This window comes from Amblyomma americanum, chromosome 8 (genome assembly GCF_052857255.1).
Source record: "Amblyomma americanum isolate KBUSLIRL-KWMA chromosome 8, ASM5285725v1, whole genome shotgun sequence".
Classification (NCBI taxonomy): Eukaryota; Metazoa; Arthropoda; class Arachnida; order Ixodida; family Ixodidae; genus Amblyomma; species Amblyomma americanum.
The window spans coordinates 38596835-38616072 of record NC_135504.1 but is presented as its reverse complement, the minus strand read 5'-3'; the positions used below and the strand labels follow the sequence as shown (position 1 = coordinate 38616072).

Here is a 19238-nt window from a genome sequence, read left to right as displayed (position 1 = left end):
CTAACACTGTTATGCGTGGCATTCAATGGGAGAGCAGATCACCATAAAGGCCTGAGCGTACCTATATAGCAGAGGAGCAGCCCTGCATTTAAAAGCGCAGATGATAGTCTCCAAAAATACACGGCCCTCTACGGGAGCTCCGTGGAGAGAACCGCAACCAGAAGGTAGCTTATCTCATGCATTTTGTACAACACTGGTAACCGGGGGCTGCCAGGACGGATTAACCTGTAAGTATATCGGACACTCAGTCATAGGACATGCCCCATGCGTTGCTAGGATATAGCGCGTCAAAGACGGACTAACGAAACACACAGGGCACAACCTCGCACGGCGGACGAGGAGGATGATGAAAATGCGCAGCATGCGCTGGAAGATAAGGATAATGACAATATCAATCGTAGGTTTCTGCGATCACTCAAATTCCCTCTGCTCTCTGATCTCTATTGTTACGCATCCTCCATCACGCGATGAGAAAAGTCAGGGCTGGAGAAATCATCGCCACCATCACTGCCCTAGTTACGCCCACTGCTGTACAAAGTCCTCCCTCATATCCCGACAATTTACCCCGTACTATACCAGCCGCGACCACATTATCCCAGCAAATATACTGATCTCATCGGTGCAGCTCACCCTCGGACGCTCCTGCCTCAGCTTGCCCTCTCTTGGAATCTACTCAGTTATCTTAAGTGAATATCGGTTATCTTCCTACGCATCACATACGTTGATTTCGACTAAGATATTTTAAACTCGGGTCTGTTACCTGGCCCATTTTGCTCGTTTCCTGTCTTTCAACGTTACAGCTGACATCTTCGTTTCGACAGCTTGTTTCGCTGTGTGCAATTTAACTTCAACCATTTTCTTTAGCCTGCACGTTTTTGCCCCACATGTTATTACATTTAAGATAGCTGTTACGCACTTTCATAGCGAAATAATCTTCATTATAACTTCATTCCAAGTAGTTCTACTGAAGTGTCGCTAACACAACAATTACATTTACGACTAGTAACGCTGCTGCTATTAGTCAAGCCACTACTAATGTATCGCAACTACAATGGCCGATGGTCCTGGCAGTACTAGAAGTAGTTGCGATATAACTTCTCTGCCACTGGAGTATAGTACAGTCCTATAGTATATTGTACGCAGTTTAATATAACATTACTGCTACAAATATACTGCTAACCCTGCCGTTATGAATCACTACTACTGTGACTGCTGCTGCTGTTACTATTACTACTACCGCTACTGCTGCTAGCGAAGACCCTACTATCATCACTCCCCAGCTTGTGCCTAGTTTTGCTATTGGTTCTGGGATAGGTTTACATTTTTATCTCTGGTTTAGGAGGTACACAGTGATCAGCAAGAGAAGTCCCTCCCCCCTCCCTTGCGATACGTTTGATAGTAAGGAGTCGGCAGTGTATGCATGCATTACGGGGATATAAAAGAAAGAATGCAAGTTCCGAGTCGAGTCTTAAAGTAGACCTACTTGCGCTGCCGCCGACATCGGCTCAACCAATCAAGACAGCGTGCCGGCCACTATAAGAAGAAACAATAAAACACGAGGCAAGTTGCTTGTTCGTAATCGATTTGTTCTTTAAAGGTGCGTACTGAACCCGAATTGTACAAGCCCGGTCCGATATAGCGGACAATCGCGCACTTGTAGATCGAAATCGACGCAGCGGTCTTTTTTCACGGTCTCGCCTCCGCGGCGCACCGGGACGCAAAGAAGAGCAAGAATTTCGTCTCTCGAAACGAAAAAAAAAAAAGGTTATCGCTCGCATCGAGCCCGCACTATCGGTGCCGGAACGCTGCTTCTGCCTCTGCACTGATCGAAGAAGAAACGACACGATTTGCGTAAAGCGACCGCGGACCGGCGCATCGACGCCGGCGAGCCATGCCCAAGGCCTGCCTTCGAACGCGCTTCGGCGTCTTAGCTCGTGTTCCGGCGTGTATCTTTGCCGCGGCGCTCCGGGGGCGAGCCGGCTATCTCAAGACCTCATCCCCCAATCAGGGATTGTTACAATATCGGCTGAGCAAGGCGCTCCGCCGCTCAGCGCATCCGCGCAACCTCGTGCCCTTTCCACTAACCGGAGAGCAGCGCGCGATGAATCTGCGCGCCCTCAGACGACCTCAGGAGCTTAATTTCCGCCGAGTACTCCGAAGCCAAGATCGGTGGAGGGACGCTAGCTAAAGAGCGGGCGGGGGAAAGAGTAAGGGGGCCCGCTTCCAGGGGGTATAGCGGCGCGAGATCGGAGTGTTAGCGTGTCTAAGCAACAACGGGTCGCGCATGCAGGTGCGGCGGTGGCTCTTATCAGCAGCCGCCGCGAAGCGGAGACTGCTGGCTGGCGTCTTTCACAAGGACCCCAACGCACGAATGAAGCGCGGCTTTCTCAAGGGAAGAAGGGTAATGCCGAGCTAGCGTCTGCGCCGTGACACGGACGATCCGCAAAGGGTGGCGGAGGGCAGCGTGTGTTGAGAAAGAAGAGGAGAGGAGGGGCCAGGGGAGAGCAAAGTGCATCTGCCTCAGAGATACGCGCCAGCCACGAAAGAAGACAAAAGCCGTTTTCGAAGGCAGCGATGGGACTCGTATACTGTCTTCCGTTTGTCGGAGCGGTATACTGCGACAGCGTTGCTTGCTGTTAGAGTTGGGAGCGGGGGGGATGTCGAGAGAGTTACGGGGGGGGGGGGGGGGGGGGGGGACGACGACTTAGTGGGAGGAGAGGTCGCCGAAGACGAACTTTGACGCATTTCCATAGCTCCTTATCGCGTCTCACTCGGATTATACAATGCGGGCGCCCGATGATTTTCCTTCCCCCAACCCGGCAACTGCGTTCGTTTTGTGTTCTCGCCAGTGCGTCGCCTTTCCGGTGGAGGGGTGGAAAGTGAAAGTGTGCCGTCGTCTGCGGCGACGTCGCGGCGAACCGCCCGATCGCAAACGACGATGGGTATATAAGGCCGGGAGCAACCCCAGCGCAGCCATCTCGCACCACCGTCTCGTACCACATCCCAACTCGAGACAAACACAAGACAAGGGTGCCGGGTGGTAGCAAGAGCAAGCAACAGTCAACATGAAAGTCCTCGTAAGTACAGTACGCCGACGCTGTAGCACCCGACACCGGTGTGGGACGGGGAAGGCGGGGTACGTTGCCATGGACTAAGGCGGGGACCCTCGGCTCGCCCCGGAGGATACGACGACGTGGATGCACCGACCCCGAAGCCCACGATCCCGTTTCAATGGACTATAACGAGGGACGACCGCTGCGCTGGTTTCCACCCATGTGGGCCGAGGCATACGGATCCTTCTGTCCGGATGAACTAGCAGCCAGTACCGGGTGTTTCGTGGGCTTCTGGGTTTGGTCCCCGTTCCTTTAGCCTCTCGCTACTGACAGGTCAGAATCGAATCCAGGTCCCTGAGCAGTTTCGAAGGAGCGCTTAAGTGCACGTTAAAGAACCCCAGGTGGTCGAAATTTCCGGAGCCCTTCACTACGGCGTCCCTCATAGCCTGAGTCGCTTTGGGACGTTAAGCCCCCATAACCCATAACCTCGGTTTTAAGCAGCTCCGATCTAATTCAGCTTAAGCACGATTTCCTATGACTAGATAGACCCCTTGCAACTAATTTTGGAGAGTAGGAAGTTTGTAACTTGCAAATGTTCAGTGAGACTACTCGCATAAGATAAGAAGGAAAGCGGCGGCGTAGGGTTTTCTATTAGAAATATAAATAGCACGATCCTAGGTATTATGATGTGAGCTATTATCTGTTCGTAAGCTCTCTCGCACTTTATTTTCAAAATGCACTCCGCTAATTAGTTAGGGACTCAAGACGGGGGCTGGATTGCCATTAGACGTCGTCTCTCAGGTTTTCCCCTTTTGAAGCACCCCTAAAAGAGCGGTTGGGATGTTCAGCGGCGTCTTGACTGGCGTTGCTGCATGTAAATGTGCGATAGACAAGCGCTTCCTTTAAAGATTTTCAATAACTACAACTACCGTGTACGCAAAACTTTGCAAGCATGTGTTCACGAAGAATGAGAACGGTATTCGGGAAAATGAAAGTGTGAGTTTCAGCTTTCACGCTTAACTTCAAAGATCTGCCTCTGGAGTGGCTAAGCTTATATGAATGCACCATAATAGTCTTCGAATTTTAAATGTGAATTTTTTCGGCTTCAATTCTTCACCAGAGGAGCCGGCATGTGTGCTGAGCTCCGCCAGTCTGTTCCGCTCGCGGTAAAGCGAAATAGCGCTCCTAGAAGAAAATTAGTGCGTAATAGATCGGGCGGTGATATCGAAAGCAAACACGTGAAAGCGTTCTTTAAAACAACATAAGTACGATTATAACTTATGCAAGTTGTGACTCTTGAGTAAAGTAGAACAGCAATGAAGCCTGACGTAAAATTTCATGGGGCAACTTTTCAGCGAGAATATAGGCTGTGCCGCAGCCGTTTTCTAGTTCGCACATTGATAGGAAAACGTGCGAAAATGGCAAAGGAAGCGCAAAGTTCAGGTTTCCTAATGAAAAGGAACTTTAATCCCGCTGAAAATGGCCGCACTATGGAGATCAACTTGAGGCAATGAATGGAGCCGAGTAAACTTCCTGGCTAATTTAATGATAGCACTCTTTGACTCAAATATCCTTGAAACACTCCAACAAAATTTTCATTCACCCTAACCTCGGTTTTAAACCCGTCGCGGTGGCTCACTGGTTATGGCGCACGGCTGCTGACCCGAAAGACGCGGGTTCGACCCCGGCCGTGGCGGTCGAATTTCGATGGAGGCGCAATTCTAGAGGCCTGTGTACTGTGCGATGTCAGTGCACGTTAAAGAAACCCAGGTTGTCGAAATTTCCGGAGCCCTTCACCACGGCGTCCCTCATAGCATGAGTCGCTTTGGGACGTTAAGCCCCCATAACCTATAACCTAGGTTTTAAGCAGCTCCGATCTAAGTCAGCTTAAAGTAGGCTATACTATTACACGGCCAATTCAGCCCATAAAACCAATCCGTTCCTAGATTCTGAGCGGCTACCAATCTAACATTTTAGGTTACAGTCGAAATTGATCTTTCTTCTGAGCATAAATAAGACTAATATTATAAAAACGCCTCAAAAGTAGGTGCAATGCGCTATTCAGTAGAAACTGATCTTTCGTCTGGGCATAAATATGACTACTATAAAAACGCCTCAAATTTAGGTTCAATGTCCTATTCAAAAATCACGTATAATCGCGGACGGAATAACATGGACCATTGTTTCGAGTTCAAACTTTTCTATCGTTTTGCGCAGCAGAAATAGAAGTGTTTTCTGCCTTTGTGCGCAAAGGAAAAAGTAACAATTACCTGCATATGCAGAAAACATCGTTTACTTTTCGCTAGGTGATGCGTCAGAAGGCTCTGAGCGACGAAGCGTGGTCCACATTCTTCTGTCCGCGACTGCACATCTCAAGGTCGCACGGTCACACGAGGGCGTAGCAGTAAATGCGTAGAATCAGGGACTGCCACTCCGCATCATGGAAAGGTTCTAGACTTGCCGCGCAACATCCAGGAAATTCGCAAATTTATGATTTTCTCGCGAAAAAGTAACCCGCCGCAGTGGCTCAGTGGTTAGGGCGCTCGACTACTGATCCGGAGTTCCCGGGTTCGAACCCGACCGCGGCGGCTGCGTTTTTATGGAGGAAAAACGCTAAGGCGCCCGTGTGCTGTGCGATGTCAGTGCACGTTAAAGATCCCCAGGTGGTCGAAATTATTCCGGAGCCCTTCACTACGGCACCTCTTTCTACCTCTCTACTTTCACTCCCTCCTTTATACCTTCCCTTACGGCGCGGTTCAGGTGTCCAACGTTATATATGAGACAGATACTGCGCCATTTCCTTTCCCCAAAACCAATTATTATTATTATTATTTATCTCGCGAAAAAGTGACCACTGCGCAACATGGTCACTCAGTCGCAGGGGCGTTTCGGGTGCTTTGGACCACCTTACAGGAAGGAGAAAAACGGGCCTTAGCATGTTAAAGGATACCAGTGCGCTGCTATTACAGTGCGCGTTAATTAAACTAAACGGTAGCTTAAATCAACCCTTTAATCTAAAACGGTAGCCGAAGTTAACAATGCGGGTTAATTTCGGCGGTCGTTTCTTAGCGCCTTTATACTTTGTGATACTGAACGTTTGTTTGAGAGGAAAATTAATTAATTTTAGTCTAAAATATACATTGTATTATGACTCATCAACCGCCTTTATCATAACTGGCTAAAAAATTAATAAAAAACATATTTCTGGAGAGAATCACACAAAGAGTGGAGATCGACTACCATCTTGTGAACCAGGAGTCATGGAAAGATTTCCATCAAATTTCCGATGGCGAGCCCATCTGAATCAAAATCCCCTGTAATGGTCTGTAATTGCCTCAAAAGCCCATTAGCAAGACCTTTATTTATTATTTAAACGGCTTATTTCCACAATTAGTACCAGAATATTTACGAGCGGAGATTCAATAAGGGCTAAAAGGGTCGGTCTATGCGCAGTAAGTCTTACTAATTGTCATTAGAGCTGATCTCTATAAGATACCACCATGAGCTTAGTGCACTTTCTTGTCAAAACCGAGAACTATATAACCAGTATTCTCCCATGTGCAGCAATAACTTTAAAAATTAACCAGCATATTAAGTGTACTGCTTACAGTTGTCAACATCAAACGGAACAACCATTATCTAGCTTGCAATGTCAACTCTGTTGAAGAAAAAATTGTCCATAGTTAATCTTCTAGAGGCAAGTCCGCCCTCTTTGTATAATAACGAGGCACGAAGGTAATAAATCAGCGGAAAACAGTACAGGAAATATGTTTTTGCCGTCATAATCTTTGATTACGACAGATCTCAATACAAGGACTACGTGTCTGCAGGGCTCTTTTTTGAAACACTAAGCTAATCGATACAGCACCATCGTTCGAGGCAAAGACGCCGAAAACATTATTCCGTTGCTTGCGGCAACGTTCTTGAAGCACCCGGTAATCCCCGGCGGCGACTTCAGTTGTGATATCGAGCCGAAGCCAGCAGCAGCCAGGCGAGGTCGCGCCTCCCGCAGCGGATGCGCGTTATCGGGTCGTCGAAGAACGCGGGCGTTCAATCGAGGCCATTGTTTTGCACGCAGGCCACATCTGTATTCTTCGGGGTCCTCTCCGTCGCTTTCGCGGGCTTCCTGCATGGTGGCGGTGGCGGTGCAGTCCTCCACGGTGGCGTCGGTGCCGCCCTCCACGGAGGCGTCGGCGGATTTGCTGTCCACCATGCCGCCCCTGCTGTGGCCGCAGCTCCAGCCGCCGCCTTCGTCCAGCACGCGGCTCCAGCCTTTGCCGTAAGCCGCCCAGCCGTGAGCTACGCTGCTGCTCCAGCGGCCGCCTTCGTGCACCACGCACCGGCTGTGGCTGCCGCCCCGGCATTTGCCCCAGCTGCCACGTTCGCTAGGCCTGCCGGCTATGGCTTCGGCTTCGCCCAGCGTGTGGTCGCTTCGGCTCCCGCCTTCGCTGCCGCCCCCGCCGCCACCTTCGTGCAGCACGCCGCTCCTGCCGTCGCTGTCAGCCGCCCAGCCGTCAGCTTCGTCCAGCACGCCGCTCCAGCTGTCGCTGTTAGCCGTCCCGCTGTCAGCTTTGCTGCCGCTCCGGCCTTCGCCGCCGTCAGCCGCCCAGCCGTGAGCTTCGCTGCAGCTCCAGCCTTCGCCGCCGTCAGCCGCCCAGCTGTCAGCTACGTTCAGCACGCTGCACCGGCCTTCGCTGCTGCTCCCGCAGTTGCAGTCAGCCGTCCCGCTGTGAGCTTTGCCGCTCCAGCCGTCGCCGCAGCTCCAGCTGCCTTTGCTGTCCACCACGCACCAGCCGTCGCTTACCGCGGCGCCACCTACGGCGCCACCTACGGCGCTGGTCTCGGCTTCGGCCACACCTTCGCTGCTGCCCCTGCCGTCGCAGTCTCCCGTCCCGCCGTTAGCTTTGCCGCAGCTCCCGCTAGCTTTGCTGTCCACCACGCACCCGCTGTCGCTTACCGCAGCGCCGCCGTTGCCGCTCCCGTCGCCACCTACGGTGCCGGTCTCGGTTTCGGCCACACCCTTGCTGCAGGCCCAGCCTTCGCTGCCGCTGCCCCTGCCGTCGCAGTCTCCCGTCCCGCCGTTAGCTTTGCCGCAGCTCCCGCAAGCTTTGCTGTCCACCACGCACCCGCTGTCGCCTACCGCAGCGCCGCCGTCGCAGCTCCCGTCGCCACCTACGGGGCTGGTCTCGGTTTCGGCCACACCCTTGCTGCAGCCCCAGCCTTCGCCGCTGCTCGTCCCGCCGTGAGCTTCGCTGCTCCAGCTGCCGTCGCCGTCCACCACGCTCCCGCCGTCGCCTACCGCAGCGCCGCCGTCGCCGCTCCAGTTGCCACCTTCGGTGCTGGTCTCGGTTTCGGCCACACCATCGCTGCCGCCCCAGCCTTTGCCGCCGCTCCTGCGTTCACCCAGGTCCGCCGCGTCTCCTACTCTGCGCCCGCGTTCGCTGCCGCTGCTCCAGCTGCTGTCGCCGTCCACCACGCGGCTCCTGCCGTCGCCGTCGCTCGTCCTGCGGTGAGCTTCGCCGCTCCAGCTGTGGCCGCTGCTCCAGCTGCCGTCGCCGTCCACCACGCTCCAGCTGTCGCCTACCGTAGCGCTGCCGTTGCTGCTCCAGTCGCCACCTTCGGTGCCGGTCTTGGTTTCGGCCACACCCTCGGTGCCGGTCTTGGTTACGGTGCCGGTCTTGGTTACGGTGCCGGTTTTGGCTACGGTGCCGGTCTTGGTTACGGTGCCACATTCGCTGCCGCCCCAGCCGTCGCCGTTTCTCGTCCGGCCGTGAGCTTCGCTGCTCCAGCTGTCGCCGCTGCTCCAGCCGCCGTCGCCGTCCACCACGCGCCAGCCGTCGCCGTCCACCACGCTCCAGCTGTCGCCTACCGTAGCGCTGCCGTTGCTGCTCCAGTCGCCACCTTCGGTGCCGGTCTTGGTTTCGGCCACACCCTCGGTGCCGGTCTTGGTTACGGTGCCGGTCTTGGTTACGGTGCCGGTTTTGGCTACGGCGCCGGTCTTGGTTACGGTGCCACATTCGCTGCTGCGCCAGCCGTCGCCGTCGCTCGCCCCGCCGTGAGCTTCGCTGCTCCAGCTGTTGCGGCCGCTCCAGCTGCGGTCGCTGTTCACCACGCCCCCGCTGTTGCGTACCGCAGCGCCGCGGTCGCCGCTCCCGTTGCCACCTTCGGTGCCGGTCTCGGCTTCGGCCACACCCTCGCCGCCCCAGGCTACGCAAGCCGGGTCTCCTTCTCTGCTCCCGCCTACGCCGCCGCCGCCCCAGCTGCCGTGGCTGTCCACCACGCTGCTCCAGCGGTCGCTGTCCACCATGCTGCTCCGGCTGCCGTCGCTGTTCACGCCGCCCCAGCTGTCGCCTACCGCACCGCCGCCGTCGCAGCTCCCGTCGCCACCTACGGTGCTGGCCTCGGCTTCGGCACCACCCTCGCCGCTGCTCCCGGCCTGGCTCAGAACATCCACTACAAGACCATTGTCAGCGGAGGCGCTGGTCTCGGCTATGGTGCCGCTGCTCCCCACGTCAAGATCCTGACCCCCGTCAAGAAATAAGCTGTGACATCCGTGCGATCAAGAACAGCGTCTTCTTCCGAGCGGTCTGGGACAACGGTGGCGACCAATGGCGCTCCTCTCAGCAGCAGGCTTATTTATTGCTCACGATAGCCACCGCGCTGCCCTTGCCCGCCGCCCGGACCAAGAACAGACGGAGTCTGCCAGGACGCATCGTTCACACCGTAGAGAAAGAAAATAAAGATTCTTTCGCTTGGGAAGAAGCTTTCCCGAAGTTCATGAACTAGACTTTGTGCTTAAAATGAGGGTTCAAGTTCATCAACACCGCCTAAAATTTCCCAGTGGTCGGTCGAACAAATTAGTTTAAGTTTTAGCGACTTGTACCGCTTGAGACGAGACCGATAACGTTAGCCAGATCAGAGAATTAAAAAACTGGACGATGCAGTTATGGCTTAAATATAGCAGACGATAAAGATTTTTCCCCACGAAAAAAAATCTACACATTAGGGCCATAGAAACGGCAAAAATATATAACATAATAGATGATATCGGTCTCAGCTCGCGAGCGATCTGAAAAACCATCCAAGCGACAAGTCAACAGCCCATCTACTAATCAGGTTTCACCTCACTGCTTCCAGGGATGAGGCGGCGCTGAGAATGACTTGTTGGAAGCAATGAATACCGAAGTAAGGTCTTCACGGCCTGCATGACAGCAATGGGTGAGTTTAGGCGAAAAAATTACCGAAGGCTTTAAGTAAGCTAATATGCATTGAAAAAAAGTGTGTACTACTCAATTTACCGTTGCAGCGTATGTGGCACACCCTCGCCGTCCCAGCCTACGCAAGCCGGGTTTTCTTCCCGAGCACCTTGTTGCGCGCGACGCTTCTCCGTATTTTCCCGAGCTACTTCTTGCGCAGCTGGCGCGACGCTCCTCCGCATTTTACCGAGCAACTTCTTGCGTAGCTGGCGCGACGCTCCTCCGCATTTTCCCGAGCAACTTCTAGCGCAGCTGGCGCGACGCTCCTCCGCATTTTCCCGAGCAACTTCTTGCCCAGCTGGCGCGAAGCTCCTCCGCATTTTCCCGAGCAACTTCTAGCGCAGCTGGCGCGACGCTCCTCCGTATTTTCCCGAGCAACTTCTTGCCCAGCTGGCGCCACGCTCCTCCTCATTTTCCCGAGCAACTTCTTGCGCAGCTGGCGCGACGCTCCTCCGCATTTTACCGAGCAACTTCTTGCGTAGCTGGCGCGACGCTCCTCCGCATTTTCCCGAGCAACTTCTTGCGTAGCTGGCGCGACGCTCCTCCGCATTTTCGCGAGCAACTTCTTGCGCAGCTGGCGCGAAGCTCCTCCGCATTTTCCCGAGCAACTTCTGGCGCAGCTGGCGCGACGCTCCTCCGCTTTTTCCCGAGCAACTTCTTGCGCAGCTGGCGCGACGCTCCTCCTCATTTTCCCGAGCAACTTCTTGCGCAGCTGGCGCGACGCTCCTCCGTATTTTCCCGAGCAACTTCTTGCGCAGCTGGCGCGACCCTCCTTCGCGTTTTCCCGAGCAACTTCTTGCGCAGCTGGCGCGACGCTCCTCCGTATTTTCCCGAGCAACTTCTTGCGCAGCTGGCGCGACCCTCCTTCGCGTTTTCCCTAGCAACTTCTTGCGCAGCTGGCGCGACGCTCTTCCGCATTTTCCCGAGCAACTTCATCCCCAACCCCTTGAGCAATGGAAGACCTTGTTATCCAGCCCCGCCCTACTGATTCAGCTCGCACTGACGGACAGGGGCCAGGAGCGGCTGGAAACATATGCGTCACGTAACTAGGGTACCACCCCGTCTTGTGCCTGCATGCACCACAGATTTATTTCGGGCTTAATAAATGTTGATTCATCGTAATCTTGCACAGCTGGCGCGACGCTCCTCAGAATTTTCCCGAGCAACTTCTTGCGAAGCTGGCGCGACGCTCTCCGAATTTTCCTGAGCAACTTCTTGCGCAGCTGGCGCGGCGCTCCTCCGAATTTTCCCGAGCAACTTCTTGCACAGCTGACGCGATGCTCCTCCGGATTTACCCGAGCTTCCTCCTTTTGGCTGCAGCTTGTGCGGTGATCCTCTGAACTTACCCAAGCTTACCCAAGTTACCGAGTAACTTGGGTAAGTGTCCACACCTTCTGTTAATACTTTCTGCATACACTTTCTCTACACACTTTCCGTGGACGCCACTCATGAGCCAAGTAATGCTTACGTATAAATAAATGCGTTAAATTCTTATAGCGAATCGTTGTTAAGTGCAGAGCATCTGCGATGACCTTCAGTGATCCGTCCGCACAGGCGTCTAAAGGAAGTAAGGGGAAGGGGAGGAGGGGCTGCAGAGGGCAGGGCTCCTCACGCGCCTATCGCCGCTTCGTCTTTGCGAATCAGAGCGGAGCTCGCGCGGCATATACAGCTCCGTGGTCGTGGCAGATGGCCGTGTCAGATTAGCCGCAGTCAGCAGCGGAGATTTGGCGTGCTCGTCCGCGCGAGAAAAAGTGTCGGCAACGGCAAATAATTGGAGGGCATACTTAAGCTCCGCCTCAAGGGCTTGACGCGATAGCGTAATGGGTTAACTAACGCCCATATATGCGGAATTAGTCATTCCCGATTTTACAATCATAGATCAGTGGGAGTCAACATACCACTCCTTGCGCAGTGGTGCAGTGGTTAACCGTTGCGTCACTGCCCTGCCATGGCGGGCACCACCACCGGTGGCGCTTGTGCGACCCAGGTTGCTCTTCCAGAGCGACGAAGCATTAATTTAACTTTACCCGTCGCGGTGGCTCAGTGGTTAGGGCTCTCGGCTACTGATCCGGAGTTTCCGGGTTCGAACCCGACTGCGGCGGCTGCGTTTTTATGGAGGCAACACGCTAAGGCGCCCGTGTGCTGTGCGATGTCAATGCACGTTAAAGATCCCCAGGAGGTCGAAATTATTCCGTAGGAGCCCTCCACTACGGCACCTCTTTCTTCATTTCTTCTTTCACTCCCTCCTTTATCCCTTCTCTTACGGCGCGGTTCAGGTGTCGAACGATAAACGAGACAGATACTGCGCCATTTCCTCCCCCCCCCCTCCAAAAAAAAACCAACTGCCACCTGCCATTGGGGTCAGTTTTCTCACAATCTGGTGGGCAGGTTGTGATGGCGCCACAATGTGACGTGATCAAGGTGGCCCACCTGGTTGCTCCCTCGGGCATTTCTTGCTCACAACGCCGACGACGCCGATGCCGACGACGCTGGGTTTTCCGCTCAACGGAAGTTTAACGATATCGCGTTAATACAGCCGTGCGATGATGAAAGCGAAGCTGCCAGACTTTTGTTGTCAAACCAAGCATCGTCGTCTGACAAAGGTGGCCTATTTTTGGGAGAGAGAAGGAGGGGGTGGCTTCCTGGCCTTACGGTGCTGGGATCTAGGCACCAACGTGGTGAGATCTCCTAGATCCCAGGACCATAAGCGAGAGCTCCTTGTCACCTGGTGTATCTGTTGTTGTGGTTGTTGCGACTGAAGGAAGGATGAAAAGGTATTAAGTGCACGGTCCTGCCCACTAGCTCAAGCCGAGCCCCAATCTCTGCCACGTGCAGACAGAAGACAGTTGAAAAATGGGAGAGGAAATATTGAAAGAAGGACGCGCGTCGGCAACAGCCGCGTCCGCCGAAGCGACGACGCCGGCTTTGGCAACAGATACCCAAGTCCCCTGTATCTGTTGCTAAACCATCGTCGTCGCTTCATATGACGCGTTTGTTGCGACGCGCGTCTTGTCTTTCAATATTTCCTCTCACAACATTTTTACTCTGCACGTGGCAGCGATTGTTGCTCAGCTTGAGCCAGTCGACAGGCCCGTGCACTTTCACTTCATTTTTTTCTTCAGTCGCAGCAGCAACAACAACAGAGAGAAGCATCTGGGCAACCTGCCCCCTTGGCAGCTCAAGGACCGTCGACGGAAAAAAAATTGAAAATTGGTTGTTGAGGAAAGGAAAAGATGCAGTAACTGTCGCACATTTCTAGGTTGACGCCCGAACCGTGCCGTAAGGAAGGTATAAAGGAGGGTGTGAAAGAAGAAACGAATAAAGAGGTGCCGTGGTAGATGGCTCCGGAATAATTTTGACCACCTGGGGATCTTTAACATGCGCTGACATTGGTCAGCACACGGGCGCCGCCTGCTTTACGGGTGCAAGCGGAAAAACGTCGCTGCGAGGAAAGTTTTTCTCGGAACTGATCGCTCGAAGCAGTAGTTTTGTCGCTGTAATTGTTTTATCAGTATGAGTATAGCAAAACAAAATTGGTAATGGGTAACTTGGCTAACCCTGGAATTCCGCGAACATGAAGGACACTTGCTAAGCGTCTGAGGCTCGTCCATGGCAGCTCCGCAACACGCTCGTGACAGCCGTTCTATATATACCCACACGACCACGCGGCTATGACGTGGTATCGCATGGTCTTACGGCACCCCCATCGGATGTCATCACGTGGTTTCACTTAACCTAATCGGATGTTCTTAAGGTAAACGGTCAACCCAAACGTCAACTAAATGTCATGGGTCCAGGACAGGGGCCAAGGGTTCGACACCATAACTGTACCACATATGGTCATACAAGGCTAACGTGGTTGGGCTGAAGGTCGTTCAAGGTCTTCTCTGGCCTACGCGACGACTGCTTTACTTAGCGTAGCGAAGCTTCTCGCATCAAAAAGACACCGTATGATCCATGTTTTTTGGTGAGGTGAAGGCAGAATCGGAGATCAGGCGAAAGCACCAGTTTGCGACATGAAAAAAAAAGGCCGGCACAGTCTGGCAGACGTCCAAGTAACAAGCGTTAGCTTTATTGGCCGTGCGTAAAACGAAAGTCTTTCGGCATCCAGCGGGGCGAGGGAAGAAAACCCTGAGAGGTTCGGAAAAGCAAACTTTTCCACCTAGACTAGCAACCGACGCCTAGCGCCATCTATCAGAGAAATTACGATGCACGTCTACCCGTTGTCGAGTTGCACCCCCTCAGGATACGTCCCGAACGGAAGTTGCTTCGTTTGGGGGGTAAAGGTGGACCTAGAATTCGGCGGTGCAATATGGTAACCCTTTAATTAGTAATTGCATGTATACAATGTTGACCTCTTATTTAATTGTGGTTTTATTTCTATACCACAACCCGTAGGGTTTCTTTGCCTAACAAATTCGGTACACAACTGTCCCCGGATGGGTGCCCCTTGTTGCCGGAGTATTTATAGCGGAACGAATTTACGCGCTGTAGACGGCGCTATACGTCTCAATGAGAGATCTGCTCTTTTCTAGTTGCTGCCAGAGATGGCGCTGTGATCTCAGGGTGGTTTTCAGATACCTGTATATAAAGAACCTTGCCACGAAATGGAGAAAGCGAACTAGAAAATTGACAAGCAAATATCTGGATAGCAGTAGGGGGGCAAATCAGCAATTATCAGTTAAGAAAAAGGTTAAAGAAACAGAGAGAGCTCTGTGGAAAACAGGGATGCTGACGAAATCAGCACTGGGAACATAGAGGATTTTTAAGCAGGAAATTGGAAATTGCCAAAGAAAATATCTATGATAATTGTAGGGGAAGCTCTTTGTTGTTTGAGGCTAAGACGGGAGTTTTGCGGACTAAGACGTATAGAGTCAGGTACCACGAGATAGACACGTTGTGCATTGCGTGCGGAGAGGAGGAGGAAACGGCTGAACACTTGATACTTTTCTGTAAAGGGCTTCACCCTACAGTGGAAAGCAGCGGGGCTGATTTATTCAAGGCATTGGGGCTTAAGGACAGTGAAGGGAAAGTACATTTTAAGCTAGTAGAAGTAACCAAGCGAAGGTTATCTGATTGGTGGCTAAATTCAAGAGGAGAGTAAAATTTCATAAGTCATGGCTAGGTGGCTTGAGCCACCGCCCCATTTAAAGGGTTCAGCCGCATCCATCCATCCATCCATCCATCCATCCATCCATCCATCCATCCATCCATCCATCCATCCATCCATCCATCCATCCATCCATCCATCCATCCATCCATCCATCCATCCATCCATCCATCCATCCATCCATCCATCCATCCATCCATCCATCCATCCATCCATCCATCCATCCATCCATCCATCCATCCATCCATCCATCCATCCATCCATCCATCCATCCATCCATCCATCCATCCATCCATCCATCCATCCATCCATCCATCCATCCATCCATTGGTAGGAGACCCAACGAAATGTCCATGAGTAAGAGCTAACGCTCTTAAAAGGAAGTAGCACAGGACGAGACTGACGTTAAATTGAATGTACTGTTCGTACTGCATGATGAAAACGAACTGTGTGGCTAATTTGCTGTACCGCATATGACTACTTAAGACCTATACTTAGGTCACTTCCCTGATTTTATGAGGCCAGACCTCCAGCGTTTATTTATCGACGTCTACCGTATGCCGAGCGAAATTCGAACTTCCACTGAAGGAGTGAAGCTTTTACTTCGCTATTCCAAAATGGTAGCGGCTCAGAGAGAAAGAGACAGAGAGCAAACTTTTACTTTCCAACAGAGAAGGTGCGTGCCTAAACACTCTCGGCCGCAGGCCGAGGATGTCAGGGGGACACACCGCGAGAATTCCTTTCACGAGCATCTACATCTTAATCGCGAGCATCTAGATGAATTTTAAGAGTTTGACGAATAGATTTTTCTTCAGACATAACATATAAGAGCCTTCTCTCTGCCGCCAGTAGACCGTGTAAATTAATGAAAATATTTTCAAAATTCCTGCAAAAATTTTAAACGTACACAGTTATATATGCGGCACCTGATGGCGGCACAAATTAAAAGGTTTGTTTGTCGGGGTGTGGCCCATTACAAGCCGCTAAGTTTCAGTGGCCCACCAGAAATGTGTCAGGAGTGTTAAGGCTTGGCAAGAAATGTTCAACGGAGTTTTAACAGAAAGTGTGTAGTGCTAAAGATTTATTATTGCTATATGTGGCGCGTATCTACCGGAAAACATCAAAAGTCACACTCGGAGGAGGAAGAGGAGAGCGAAAATCCTTATTAAACAGAAGGAAAGTTGTTCGACTTTATGGGTGGGGCCCTCATTGCAGGGCTACACTGGCTTGAGCTGCCCTGCGGACCTTTTGGATGAGAGTCCATTGGGCCTCCAGGTTATCGCTGGTCGGCAGCGCCTCCCACCGCTCAAAACATGCGCAACATTCTGGGACACAATTTGGATATCGGAAAACTGTAAGGTGCTGGTATAGAAACATTGAAGGTAATGGCCCATTCTTGCGATGTGCAGTAAAATCTTCCACCGCTCGCATCAAGCAGTTAAGACTACCTTATAAAACTAATGGGGAATGCTTTTGACGATAGCAAAAACGTTAATAACCAAAAAATTCAAGCCAGCCGATGGAAGACCTGCGGATGTATTGAATGTTGGTCAAATGCTTAGGGGAATCCCCCAAGGTGGAGTAGATTTGTAATAACGAAGTAATTTGACTAAAACCTAAACATTTGACCAACACTTTCCCACTTAGAGTTACCGATCAATTGGCTCTTGCCCTACCGTAAGCTTGCCGTCCCGGTTCGCTCGGTTGGTAGAGCGACTGCTCCAGTGAAGCGGTGGTCCCGGGTTCAAACCCCGGATCAGGACGAATTTTTCTTTAACTGCGATATTTCTGAGAAAGCTGTACAGCTTTCCTCTGTAGTCGTATGGCTGTGCTTGGGTGGATGCCAATTAGTAATTGCTCCCTTATGTATATTGAATGTTAGGGCGAAATCTTACAATACATGAAAAAACTGCGCTCATAAACTCTTTTCCGTTCAAAAATGCTTTTGTACAGAATTGCAGAGTATGACACGTATTTTGCGCCTGCAGAATGTTCGGTTTGACCGCACATCTCCGCAATGTCTTGAAGAGAAACGCTGCCATCCACAGGTGTGTGAGAGCTCGCGTGCAAGGCTCTTGCAAAAAAGTTCCGCTCAGGTCACGTCGGACTTCCGGTGAGGAGACTAGACAAGCCTTCTTGAATTCGTGTGGGGACCAGGAAGGACGTGTGTGTCGAATGTTGAGTGATTATAAGAAGCGAGCAAGTGGCCACATTATCAACGCCAGTTCCTATAATCCACCGGATAATCTGTCAGGGAATCTATATCAAGGGCATCCTTGGAAATTTCTTGGAAGTTCCAGTAGGAGTGAGGGGTTGCTATGATTAGGATATCCCTAGGACCTGGTGTCACTGGGTATTAATGAATCATAGCAGTGGAACGACTGCACACATTGAACCATGCAACTGTTTTTCTGCTAAATTCTCAGCAATTTCTTGGAAGTTCCAGTAGTAGTGTGGGGTGGCTATGATTAGGATATTCGAATGACCTTGTGTCACTGGGTATTAATTAATCATAGCTGTGGAACGACTGCACACATTGAACCATGCAACTGTTTTTCTACTAAATTATCAGCATAGCCCGAAACAAAACTGTCCGGATCCCTTGTTTAGCTTCGAAATGAACTAAATCTCCGGTCTACGGGTTTACAAATTATCTGGTAATCTACAGTTATTGGTGAGGGGTTCTGACTAGCGCGTCTGGCATATCATACAAGACCCTGGATAGCGTTCGTTGCTGTAGATAACAAACTGTCGCGCTTTTGCCAGCATTGATAAACCGGATTGGGAATATCAACAAAAAAGGCTAATTTTACTCTTTTCTCCACGTGCTTTAATAGGCGACCAACCCATATCTACCTTTGCAGATTCGGTTGTTGCCTTTCCATGAGGAACTAGAGGCAATCTATTCACTGCTTTCTGGCTAATCTCCAGTCTTTATAGTGCGTCCGATTTCGAGTTCAATACCGAATCAAATCAAATCAAATCAGACTTTATTTTGTTCTTAACGAAGAACGTGGAAGCTGAAGCAAAATGCGTGTGACGCCTGCCGAGGCCTCAGCTCCCTTGTACAGTTTGGAGTACAGTGCACTTGAAAAAGGTAACGCGTCACAGTGAAATAAAGGTAAGCAGACTGCTTGAAAAATGGTGACAGAAGAGTAACAAGGCATTACATGAAACCACATTTCTTCTGTACACAGAAAGAAATAGATGAAAAAATACTTGACTGTGTTGCAGTATAGTAATACCGATCTCAGAAAAAAAGTGCAGTACATGCCTGATATGCTACGGTCGCGTCAGGACACCAGAGCACGAGAGTTTATGAATTATGCACGTTATTTGTCATCGGCAGCCTTTGATTATTTCATTAAAATGTCTCGGATAAATACTGATTTCAAGATAACTCAAAAAATTACTTAGGGCAGTAGGTGCCTGATAGTTAATTTTCTGCTTTCCGTGGTTGGTACGAGTCCTAGGGACCAGTTTCCTCTGTGTTCGAAGGTGGTACTGTAATAAAGGATTGTCTGGAATGGCGGTGTACAGTCGGATTTTGTACATATGTTGGAACAAATGGTAGAAATATATTTGATCAGCCTTAAGCAGACTGTGCTTGAGGAAGAGAGGTGCCCCGTGTTCTCAATCATCAGTTTCTTCTATCGATTGACATTCCTCGTATTACTTGATATCTAGTGCACTCCGTTATAGTGTTCTATGCTTCATTACAGCAGCGTTCCTCTTTGCCTTCTCCTTGAGATGCTCTTTATGGCTCATAAATGTCAATTCTCTGCTTTCACTGACCCACATAGCCAAGTATCTACTTCT

At 51.4% G+C, this 19238-nt stretch overlaps 1 protein-coding gene across 1 annotated transcript; it reads left to right on the top strand.

Annotated features, from left to right (window-relative positions):
• Positions 1–2919: 2919 nt before the first annotated feature.
• On the top strand, positions 2920–9835 carry LOC144101400 (uncharacterized). The gene is made up of 2 exons (XM_077634546.1): positions 2920–3077; positions 7132–9835. The coding sequence occupies exons 1-2, from the start codon at positions 3066–3068 to the stop codon at positions 9592–9594; spliced, it is 2475 nt and encodes an 824-aa protein (XP_077490672.1). The 5' UTR covers positions 2920–3065; the 3' UTR covers positions 9595–9835.
• The last annotated feature ends 9403 nt before the right edge of the window (positions 9836–19238 follow it).